General features: G+C 43.7%; 1 protein-coding gene across 1 annotated transcript in view; it reads left to right on the forward strand.

The window, feature by feature from the left end:
• The first annotated feature begins 375 nt into the window (after window positions 1–375).
• The window catches only part of LOC126456635 (leukocyte elastase inhibitor-like), a 43,799-nt gene continuing 31,595 nt past the window's right edge, over window positions 376–12,579 (forward strand). The window contains exons 1-2 of the mRNA XM_050092379.1: window positions 376–453; window positions 11,940–12,119. Coding sequence (XP_049948336.1) covers window positions 376–453; window positions 11,940–12,119 — 258 coding nt within the window. The remainder of the gene's footprint in view (window positions 454–11,939; window positions 12,120–12,579) is intronic.

The raw sequence follows: 12,579 nt of genomic DNA on the forward strand, positions 1-12,579 counted from the left end.
CTACTTAAACCTAACTAACCTAAGAACATCACACACATCCAAGCCCGAGGCAGGATTCGAACCTGCGAACGTAGCGGTCGCGCGGTTCCAGACTGAAGCGCCTAGAAGCGCTCGGCCACACCGGCCGGCTATCACACGGAACTTGATAAATAACTAAATATAGTAATTAAAATTCCAAGTGATGTTAGTAGTTTTATTCTGTTAGTAACTAAATATCTCCACCAGTTTCAGGTCGTTTCATTTTCAGGTACTTAAGCGTTATTGTTAGCCTGGATATACAAAACATTATTAAGATGAGTATTTTTAGGGAATCCCTCCTATTTACATGCAACTTTTTCTTGGCTTGTCTTAAGGTGGCTATTAACTGTAGACGCCATGGGTGACGCTCGCGCCGTAGCTGCTCTCGATGCCATATCCCATTCAAACACCGCCTTCTCTGTGGATCTGTACAAGGTGAGTATAAATTTTAAACGGACTACTCGTCGGATACAGACGCAACGTCATTTTCTGAAATTCGTGTAGTCTGAGTGCAAGACTCTCTGGCGCACATGGGTCATTACTCTGCAACAATGTTAATACCGCATTCTCACTTGAAAAATATAGTTGCTACCTCATGCAAAGCGTCACTGGCTGCACCGTCCCTTTTTGTTTTGCACTAGCAGTTCCGCAAAGCAGATGGAGTATCATGGAGTGAAAATTGACAGATATAACACATTTTCATAAACAGGAACTACAGGAACTGTAGTCATTATAAGTCCGATTCACGAACGATGGCGGTTCGCGCAGTTCGAGGCAATTGCATTGTTGCCGGTTCCAAGTTACAGTTGCCACACGCGCAAGCACGTGGTTTGTACATGGAGAAAGCGTGTATCCTGCAAATCACGTCTGTCGCTTACTCATGGAGCAATAAAAAGTCCCTAAATAACGCGCTAAGATCACTTTTAATAATCGCATTGGCTACAGCATTCACAGCACAGCGCTCAGAACAGTAATGAAAGTTAATTGGCTGTCGAAGAGAGCGTGACGTAGGTGCACAAAACAAGCGTAAACTCGACCGCCATCGTTCGTTATTCCAGCTTTTTTTTCTGTAGTCTGGTCATCGTAAGAAAGATTCTGATGTAAGCAAACGCAATGCGGCGATTGGTCAGCGGTCGTAGCACACGGGTGTTATTATGCCACTGGAAGTAGACCAATATTATGTAATGCTGTTTGTGGGTGAAGCTGGAGTTATGTTATGTTACCGCTAATTAAACTTTAAGACGCTCTGAAGCATTCACAAATAGCAGTGGTTTCGGTCATCACTATGCAAATTGCTTACTCTATGACGGCGGCCGAGCGATTCTAGGCGCTTCAGTCCGGAACCGCGCGACTGATACGGTCGCAGGTTCGAATCCTGCCTTGGGCATGGATATGTATGATGTCCCTAGGTTAGTTAGGTTTAAGTAGTTCTAACTTCTAGGGTACTGATGACCTCAGATGTTAAGTCCCATAGTGCTCAGAGCCATTTGAACCATTTTTTTTCTTATTCTATGTATTTCCTATTCCAAATCTCAGTGTACAGTCGCTTTCTCTGAACAGTTTCGTGCACGATGTTACTGCTAGTTCTGATCGGAACCTGACAGCTGGGTTTGTAAGTATTCTCTCAATTTCTCCTTTAAACATGAAACGTCGAAACGCTTAAGTTTTTAGCTTTTTAATTAATTTGGGAAATGTAGTTGTTGTGGTCTGCAGTCCTGAGACTGGTTTGATGCAACTCTCCATGCTACTCTATCCTGTGCAAGCTTCTTCATCTCCCAGTCCCTACTGCAACCTACATCCTTCTGAACCTGGTTTGCGTATTCATCTCTTGGTCTCCCTCTACGATTTTTACCCTCCACGCTGCCCTCCAATACTAAACTGGTGATCCCTTGATGCCTCAGAATATACACAACCAACCGATCCCTTCTTCTAGTCAAGTTGTGCCACAAACTTCTCTTCTCCCCAATCCTATTCAATACTTCCTCATTAATTATGTGATCTACCCATCTAATCTTCAGCATTCTTCTGTAGCACCACATTTCGAAAGATTCTATTCTCTTCTTGCCCAAACTATTTATCGTCCATGTTTCACTTCCATACATGGCTACACTCCATACAAATACTTTCAGAAACGACTTCCTGACACTTAAACCTATACTCGATGTTAACAAATTTCTCTTCTTCAGAAACGCTTTCCTTGCCATTGCCAGTCTACATTATATATCCTCTCTACTTCGACAATCATCAGTTATTTTGCTCCCCAAATAACAGAACTCCTTTACTACTTTAAGTGTCTCATTTCCTAATCTAATTCCCTCAGCATCACCCGATTGAATTCGACTACATTCCATTATCCTCGTTTGGCTTTTGTTGATGTTCATCTTATATCCTCCTTTCAAGACACTATCCATTCCGTTCAACTGCTCTTCCAAGTCATTTGCTGTCTCTGACAGAATTACAATGTCATCGGCGAACCTTAAAGTTATTATTTCTTCTCCATGGATTTTAATACCTACTTCGAATTTTTCTTTTGTTTCCTTTACTGCTTGTTCAATATACAGGTTGAACAACATCGGGGAGAGGCTACAACACTGTCTCACTCCCTTCCCAACCACTGCTTCTCTTTGATGTCCCTCGACTCTTGTAACTGCCATCTGGTTTCTGTACAAATTGTAAATAGCTTTTCGCTCCCTGTATTTTACCCCTGCCACCTTCAGAATTTGAAAGAGAGTATTCCAGTCAACATTGTCAATGGCTTTCTCTGAGTCTACAAATGCTAGGAACGTAGGTTTGCCTTTCCTTAATCTAGCTTCTAAGATAAGTCGTAGGGTCAGTATTGCCTCACGTGTTCCAATATTTCTACGGAATCCAAACTGATCTTCCTCGAGATCGGCTTCTACTAGTTTTTCCATTCGTCTGTAAAGAATTCGTGTTAGTATTTTGCAGCCGTGGCTTATTAAACTGATAGTTCGGTAATTTTCACACCTGTCAACACCTGCTTTCTTTGGGAATGGAATTATTATATTCTTCTAGAAGTCTGAAGGTATTTCGTCTGTCTCATACATCTTGCTCACCAGATGGTAGAGTTTTGTCAGGACATGCATTGGTATCATATAACTACAAAAATATCACCAAATCTACACAGTTGTAGTATCGTAGTAAACACACTAACGGACTTGTGTACGAAAGCTTGTGGGTTCGATGCCATTCCACGTTATCTTTTTTTTTTTTAATGTTTAGCGAAATGACATCCTGTGTTGTACACTTGAGAGAAAGAAAATCAACCTTTGTGTGTGACAGTGCAGTATTCACGATTTCTCAGTTTGTAAGTGGTGATTTTCCTATACAGGAGCGTTCAGTTGTTTACGTCATTCTGAAGAAAGATACGACGGCATGAGGGTGCAAAGAACCTCTCCTGTTGTGAGAATGAAGATGATGTCGGTAAGTCTCCCCCCACCTTCCCTCCCCTTCCCCAAATTGCTTCTCGACTAACATGCGGGCAGTCACTGTGGCGCTTCTCACTTGTTCGTGTATACGATGTGTATGGTGAAAATGGCTGACACTGCGTCGTGTTCTTGATGGACTGACACCCCTGTTAAAAGGTGCCGGTAAAGCGTTGTGCATTGGACTATCTCCACGGAGTAGTGTGGGCGAGTTACGCTGTCGCATAAAACGTAAGGTTATTATCGTGCCCGAGAATACACAGCTGAAACTCAACGGGAAATAAAATCCAATGACGTAACAGCAACAACCCCCCGCCCCCTCCCCCCATGAACCATGGACCTTGCCGTTGGTGGGGAGGCTTGCGTGCCTCAGCGATACAGATAGCCGTACCGTAGGTGCAACCACAACGGAGGGGTATCTGTTGAGAGGCCAGACAAACGTGTGGTTCCTGAAGAGGGGCAGCAGCCTTTTCAGTAGTTGCAGGGGCAACAGTCTGGATAATTGACTGATCTGGCCTTGTAACATTAACCAAAACGGCCTTGCTGTGCTGGTACTGCGAACGGCTGAAAGCAAGGGGAAACTACAGCCGTAATTTTTCCCGAGGGCATGCAGATTTACTGTATGATTAAATGATGATGGCGTCCTCTTGGGTAAAATATTCCGGAGGCAAAATAGTCCCCCATTCGGACCTCCGGGCGGGGACTACTCAAGAGGACGTCGTTATCAGGAGAATGAAAACTGGCGTTCTACGGATCGGAGTGTGGAATGTCAGATCCCTTAATCGGGCAGGTAGGTTAGAAAATTTAAAAAGGGAAATGGATAGGTTAAAGTTAGATATAGTGGGAATTAGTGATGTTCGGTGGCAGGAGGAACAAGACTTTTGGTCAGGCGAATACAGGGTTTTAAATACAATGCCAAATAGGGGTAATGCAGGAGTAGGTTTAATAATGAATAAAAAGATAGGAGTGCGGGTAAGCTACTACAAACAGCATAGTGAACGCATTATTGTGGCCAAGATAGACACGAAGCCCACACCTACTACAGTAGTACAAGTTTATATGCCAACTAGCTCTGCAGATTATGAAGAAATTGACGAAATGTATGATGAGATAAAAGAAATTATTCAGGTAGTGAAGGGAGACGAAAATTTAATAGTCATGGGTGACTGGAATTCGTCAGTAGGAAAAGGGAGAGAAGGAAGCATAGTAGGTGAATATGGATTGGGGGGAAGAAATGAAAGAGGAAGCCGTCTGGTAGAATTTTGCTCAGAGCATAATTTAATGTGTGCTCCCTGCCGCCGTTGGATAAGCAGCTGCAGCAGCAAGTCGTATACTCCTAGCTCACTCACTTGTTACATAGTTTAATTCTTAATTTCTTTGCATGTTTTTGGTACTTGCATTGTTTAATTCATAAACTTCGGGCGTATTATAGTATTTGAGAGTTGTAGCATCGTGTTTTAGTACCTGAATAGTGTAAATTCGCGTAGTCGTTTGTCTTCTGTTTTTCTTTTGAACGGCCAGTGTCGGTTGGTCACAGTCAGGGTACTACCTGCCGCCGTTGGATAAGCAGCTGCAGCAGCAAGTCGTATACTCTTAGCTCACTCATTTGTTACATAGTTTAATTCTTAATTTCTTTGGGTGTTTGTGGTACTTGCATTGTTTAATTCATAAATTTCGGGCTTATTATAGTATTTGAGAGTTGTAGCATCGCGTTTTAGTACCTGAATAGTGTAAAATCGCGTAGTCTCCTCCCGCTGCCGAGCAGTGCGTCAGCAGTGCGCAAGTAGCAGCATTACTGCATTTACTAGGCAATCTTGTATTTTAATAACCGTTTAAATTTTGTGTCGATTTGCTTGCGCTCTCTGTTGATTAGTTCAGACGTTCTTTGCACAACAGTTTTTAGCATGGATAGGGACTGCAACTGCTGTGTTCCGATGCAGGCTGAAATGGCATCCCTTCGCTCCCAGCTTCAGGCAGTGTTGGCTTTGGTCACACAGCTTGAGGCTGTTGCCAATGGGCATCACTGTGGGGGTCCGGATGGGGGTTTGTCGGGGACGGCCAGCTCGTCCCACGCATCCCCCGATCGGACTACGACTGTGGTTGCCTGGGATACTGCCCGCATTGAGGCTGATCCCTCACCTGTGGTAGAGTGGGAGGTCGTCTCAAGGTGTGGCAGGGGGAGTAAGACATTCCGGAGGGCTGAACGGAAGGCTTCTCCAGTTTGTCTGACGAACCGGTTTCAGGCTCTGTCTCAGGCTGACACTGATCTTCGGCCTGACATGGCTGCTTGTCCTGTTCCAGAGGTTGCCCCTCAGTCTGCAAGATCCGGGCGGTCGCAGAGGGTGGGCTTACTGGTAGTTGGGAGCTCCAACGTCAGGCGCGTAATGGGGCCCCTTAGGGAAATGGCAGCAAGAGAGGGGAAGAAAACAAATGTGCACTCCATGTGCATACCGGGGGGAGTCATTCCAGATGTGGAAAGGGTCCTTCCGGATGCCATGAAGGGTACAGGGTGCACCCATCTGCAGGTGGTCGCTCATGTCGGCACCAATGATGTGTGTCGCTATGGATCGGAGGAAATCCTCTCTGGCTTCCGGCGGCTATCTGACTTGGTGAAGATTGCCAGTCTCGCTAGCGGGATGAAAGCAGAGCTCACCATCTGCAGCATCGTCGACAGGACTGACTGCAGACCTTTGGTACAGAGCCGAGTGGAGGGTCTGAATCAGAGGCTGAGACGGTTCTGCGACCATGTGGGCTGCAGATTCCTCGACTTGCGCCATAGGATGGTGGGGTTTCGGGTTCCGCTGGATAGGTCAGGAGTCCACTACACGCAACAAGCGGCTACACGGGTAGCAGGGGTTGTGTGGCGTGGGCTGGGCGGTTTTTTAGGTTAGATGGCCTTGGGCAAGTACAGAAAGGGCAACAGCCTCAACGGGTGCGGGGCAAAGTCAGGACATGCGGGGATTAAGCAGCAATCGGTATTATAATTGTCAACTGTCGAAGCTACGTTGGTAAAGTACCGGAACTTCAAGCGCTGATAGAAAGCACCGAAGCTGAAATCGTTATAGGTACAGAAAGCTGGCTGAAGCCAGAGATAAATTCTGCCGAAATTTTTACAAAGGTACAGACGGTGTTTAGAAAGGATAGATTGCATGCAACCGGTGGTGGAGTGTTCGTCGCTGTTAGTAGTAGTTTATCCTGTAGTGAAGTAGAAGTGGATAGTTCCTGTGAATTATTATGGGTGGAGGTTACACTCAACAACCGAGCTAGGTTAATAATTGGCTCCTTTTACCGACCTCCCGACTCAGCAGCATTAGTGGCAGAACAACTGAGAGAAAATTTGGAATACATTTCACATAAATTTTCTCAGCATGTTATAGTCTTAGGTGGAGATTTCAATTTACCAGATATAGACTGGGACACTCAGATGTTTAGGACGGGTGGTAGGGACAGAGCATCGAGTGACATTATACTGAGTGCATTATCCGAAAATTACCTCGAGCAATTAAACAGAGAACCGACTCGTGGAGATAACATCTTGGACCTACTGATAACAAACAGACCCGAACTTTTCGACTCGGTATGTGCAGAACAGGGAGTCAGTGATCATAAGGCCGTTGCAGCATCCTTGAATATGGAAGTTAATAGGAATATAAAAAAAGGGAGGAAGGTTTATCTGTTTAGCAAGAGTAATAGAAGGCAGATTTCAGACTACCTAACAGATCAAAACGAAAATTTCTGTTCCGACACTGTCAATGTTGAGTGTTTATGGAAAAAGTTCAAGGCAATCGTAAAATGCGTTTTAGACAGGTACGTGCCGAGTAAAACTGTGAGGGACGGGAAAAACCCACCGTGGTACAACAACAAAGTTAGAAAACTACTGCGAAAGCAAAGAGAGCTTCACTCCAAGTTTAAACGCAGCCAAAACCTCTCAGACAAACAGCTAAACGATGTCAAAGTTAGCGTAAGGAGGGCTATGCGTGAAGCGTTCAGTGAATTCGAAAGTAAAATTCTATGTACCGACTTGACAGAAAATCCTAGGAAGTTCTGGTCTTACGTTAAATCAGTAAGTGGCTCGAAACAGCATATCCAGACACTACGGGATGATGATGGCATTGAAACAGAGGATGACACGCGTAAAGCTGAAATACTAAACATCTTTTTCCAAAGCTGTTTCACAGAGGAAGACCGCACTGCAGTTCCTTCTCTAAATCCTCGCACAAACGAAAAAATGGCTGACATCGAAATAAGTGTCCAAGGAATAGAAAAGCAACTGTAATCACTCGACAGAGGAAAGTCCACTGGAGCTGACGGGATACTAATTCGATTCTACACAGAGTACGCGAAAGAACTTGCCCCCCTTCTAACAGCCGTGTACCGCAATTCTCTAGACGAACGGAAGGTTCCGAATGATTGGAAAAGAGCACAGGTAGTCCCAGTCTTCAAGAAGGGTCGTCGAGCAGATGCGCAAAACTATAGACCTATACCTCTGACGTCGATCTGTTGTAGAATTTTAGAACATGTTTTCTGCTCGAGTATCATGTCGTTTTTGGAAACCCAGAATCTACTATGTAGGAATCAACATGGATTCCGGAAACAGCGATCGTGTGAGACCCAACTCGCTTTATTTGTTCATGAGACCCAGAAAATATTAAATACAGGCTCCCAGGTAGATGCTATTTTTCTTGACTCCCGGAAGGCGTTCGATGCAGTTCCGCACTGTCGCCTGATAAACAAGGTAAGAGCCTACGGAATATCAGACCAGCTGTGTGGCTGGATTGAAGAGTTTTTAGCAAACAGAACACAGCATGTTGTTATCAATGGAGAGACGTCTACAGACGTTAAGGTAACCTCTGGCGTGCCACAGGGGAGTGTTATGGGACCATTGCTTTTCACAATATATATAAATGACCTCGTAGATAGTGTCGGAAATTCCATGCGGCTTTTCGCGTATGATGCTGTAATATACAGAGAAGTTGCAGCATTAGAAAATTGTAGCGAAATGCAGGAAGATCTGCAGCGGATAGGCACTTGGTGCAGGGAGTGGCAACTGTCCCTTAACATAGACAAATGTAATGTATTGCGAATACATAGAAAGAAGGATCCTTTATTGTATGATTATATAATAGCGGAGCAAACACTGGTAGCAGTTACTTCTGTAAAATATCTGGGAGTATGCGTAGGGAACGATTTGAAGTGGAATGATCATATAAAATTAATTATTGGTAAGGCGGGTACCAGGTTGAGATTCATTGGGAGAGTGCCTAGAAAATGTAGTCCATCAACAAAGGAGGTGGCTTACAAAACACTCGTTCGACCTATACTTGAGTATTGCCCATCAGTGTGGGATCCGTACCAGATCGGGTTGACGGAGGAGATGGAGAAGATCCAAGAGCGGCGCGTTTCGTCACAGGGTTATTTGGTAAGCGTGATAGCGTTACGGAGATGTTTAGCAAACTCAAGTGGCAGACTCTGCAAGAGAGGCGCTCTGCATCGCGGTGTAGCTTGCTCGCCAGGTTTCGAGAGGGTGCGTTTCTGGATGAGGTATCAAATATATTGCTTCCCCCTACTTATACCTCCCGAGGAGATGCCGAATGTAAAATTAGAGATATTAGAGCGCGCACGGAGGCTTTCAGACAGTGGTTCTTCCCGCGCACCATACGCGACTGGAACAGGAAAGGGAGGTAATGACAGTGGCACATAAAGTGCCCTCCGCCGCACACCGTTGGGTGGCTTGCGGAGTATAAATGCAGATGTAGATGTAGATGTAATCATAGCTAATACTTGGTTCAAGAATCATAAAAGAAGGTTGTATACATGGAAGAATCCTGGAGATACTAAAAGGTATCAGATAGATTATATAATGGTAAGACAGAAATTTAGGAATCAGGTTTTAAATTGTAAGACATTTCGAGGGGCAGATGTGGACTCTGACCACAATCTATTGGTTTTGAACTGTAGATTAAAACTGAAGAAACTACAAAAAGGTGCTAATTTAAGGAAATGGGACCTGGAGAAACTGAAAGAACCAGAGGTTGTAGAGAGCTTCAGGGAGAGCATTAGGGAACGATTGACAAGAATGGGGGAAATAAATGCAGTAGAAGAAGAATGGGTAGCTCTGAGGGATGAAGTAGTGAAGGCAGCAGACGATCAAGTAGGTAAAAAGACGAGGGCTTATAGAAATCCTTGGGTAACGGAAGAAATATTGAATTTAATTGATGAAAGGAGAAAATATAAAAATGCAGTAAATGAAGCAGGGAAAAAGGAATACAAACGTCTCAAAAATGAGATCGACAGGAGGTCCAATAAGGCTAAGCAGGGATGGCTAGAGGACAAATGTAAGGATGTAGAGGCTTATCTCACTAGGGGTAAGATAGATACTGCCTACAGGAAAATTAAAGAGACCTTTGGAGAGAAGAGAACCACTTGTATAAATATCAAGAGCTCAGATGGAAACCCAGTTCTAAGCAAAGAAGGGAAGGCGGAAAGATGGAAGGAGTATATAGAGGGTTTATACAAGGGTGCTGTACTTGAGGACAATATTATGGAAATGGAAGAGGATGTAGATGAAGACGAAATGGGAGATAAGATACTGCGTGAAGAGTTTGACAGAGCACTGAAACACCTGAGTAGAAACAAGGCGCCGGGAGTAGACAACATTCCATTAGAACTACTGACAACCTTGGGAGAGCCAGTCCTGACAAAACTCTACCATCTGGTGAGAGACAGGCGAAATACCCTCAGACTTCAAGAAGAATATATTAATTTCAATCCCAAAGAAAGCAGGTGTTGACAGATGTGAAAATTACCGAACTGTCAGTTTAATAAGTCACAGCTGCAAAATACTAAGGCGAATTCTTTACAGACGTATGGAAAAACTGGTAGAAACGGACTTCGGGGAAGATCAGTTTGGATTCCGTCGAAATGTTGGAACACGTGAGGCAATACTTATCTTACGACTTATCTTAGATGAAAGATTAAGAAAAGGCAAATCTACGTTTTTAGCATTTGTAGACTTAGATAAAGCTTTTGGCAGTGTTGACTGGAATACTCTCTTTCAAATTCTGAAGGTGGCAGGGGTAAAATACAGGGAGCGTAAGGCTATTTACAATTTATACAGAAACCAGATGGCAGTTATAAGGGTCGAGGGGCATGAAAGGGAAGCAGTGGTCGGGAAGGGAGTGAGACAGGGTTGTAGCCTCTCCCCGATGTTATTCAAATGGTTCAAATGGCTCTGAGCACTATGGGATTCAACATCTGTGGTCATAAGTCCCCTAGAACTTAGAACTACTTAAACCTAACTAATCTAAGGACATCACACACATCCATGCCCGAGGCAGGATTCGAACCTGCGACCGTAGCAGTCGCGCGGTTCCAGACTGAGCGCCTAGAACCGCTAGACCACCGCGGCCGGCCCGATGTTATTCAATCTGTATATTGAGCAAGCAGTAAAGGAAACAAAAGAATAATACGGAGTAGGTATTAAAATTCATGAAGAGGAAATAAAAACTTTGAGGTTCGCCGATGACATTGTAATTCTGTCAGAGACAGCAAAGGACTTGGAAGAGCAGTTGAACGGAATGGATAGTGTCTTGAAAGGAGGATATAAGATGAACATCAACAAAAGCCAAACGAGGGTAATGGAATGTAGTCAAATTAAATCGGGTGATGCTGAGGGAATTAGATTAGGAAATGAGATACTTAAAGTAGTAAAGGAGTTTTGCTATTTAGGGAGTAAAATAACTGATGATGGTCGAAATAGAGAGGATATAAAATGTAGACTGGCAATGGCAAGGAAAGCGTTTCTGAAGAAAAGAAATTTGTTAACATCGAGTATAGATTTAAGTGTCAGGAAGTCGTTTCTGAAAGTATTTGTATGGAGTGTAGCCATGTATGGAAGTGAAACATGGACGATAAATAGTTTGGACAAGAAGAGAATAGAAGCTTTCGAAATGTGGTGCTACAAAAGAATGCTGAAGATTAGATGGGTAGATCACATAACTAATGAGGAGGTGTTGAATAGAAATGGGGAGAAGAGGAGTTTGTGGCACGACTTGACAAAAAGAAGGGATCGGTTGGTAGGACATGTTTTGAGGTATCAAGGGATCACAAATTTAGCATTGGAGGGCAGCGTGGAGGGTAAAAATCGTAGAGGGAGACCAAGAGACGAATACACTAAGCAGATTCAGAAGGATGTAGGTTGCAGTAAGTACTGGGAGATGAAGAAGCTTGCACAGGACAGAGTAGCATGGAGAGCTGCATCAAACCAGTCTCAGGACTGAAGACCACAACAACAACAACAATAGCAACACGGAAGAATAAGCTGTGTAATGTTTACATCAGGATAGGTCTTTCAATGAACAGACTATAATGCTGAAGGCTTCCAGAAAGACAATAGGTTTAGACAATTAGCATTACAGCAATGCAAACTCCAATATGTAACTGCATAATGCCATGAGAATCATGTGCGTATGATTTCAGGTGCTGGGGAATGAACCAGGGAATCTGTTTTTCTCGCCCCTAAGCATTCAAGTAGTTCTCGCTTTGGTATATTTCGGAGCAAAGGGCAACACAGCAAAGGAGTTACAGAGAGGTTTGCACCTGCCCAGCGACAAGATGATCACAGACAATGGAATTAATGCCCTTATGCACCGGCTAAATGTGAGTACAAAGCGCCAGTTTAGCTTCATTTCAGATTAAATCTGCGAAAATAATAATAATTAATATTTAGTACAGTAACAAATATTGCTGTCTGAAAGGCTGTGATTATTATTATTATTATTATTATTTCTATGATAACGTATTGGGTGACTCATTTTTATTCACGGTATTCGTATGACAGTAGTTTAGACAACATTGTTCCTAAGCTAACTATGTTTTCTGCAGGAGTTCTTCACAAATGCCTTCTGCAGGTGCCATCAAACAAGGTTACAGTTTTAGATCCAGTATGCTCTTTGGCTTGGTGGTAACCACAGTAGGAATCCGCACGTCTCGAGTTCGATCCTCGATTAAATATAGCATTTTTATGTGTCGGTTATCACTTTTTTCATCTCTGACAACGTCTGTTGATATGAAAAGTGCGGCATTACGCCATGGTTTGGAATACATGTTAAATTGGAGG

Source organism: Schistocerca serialis, chromosome 2 (assembly GCF_023864345.2).
Source record: "Schistocerca serialis cubense isolate TAMUIC-IGC-003099 chromosome 2, iqSchSeri2.2, whole genome shotgun sequence".
Classification (NCBI taxonomy): Eukaryota; Metazoa; Arthropoda; class Insecta; order Orthoptera; family Acrididae; genus Schistocerca; species Schistocerca serialis.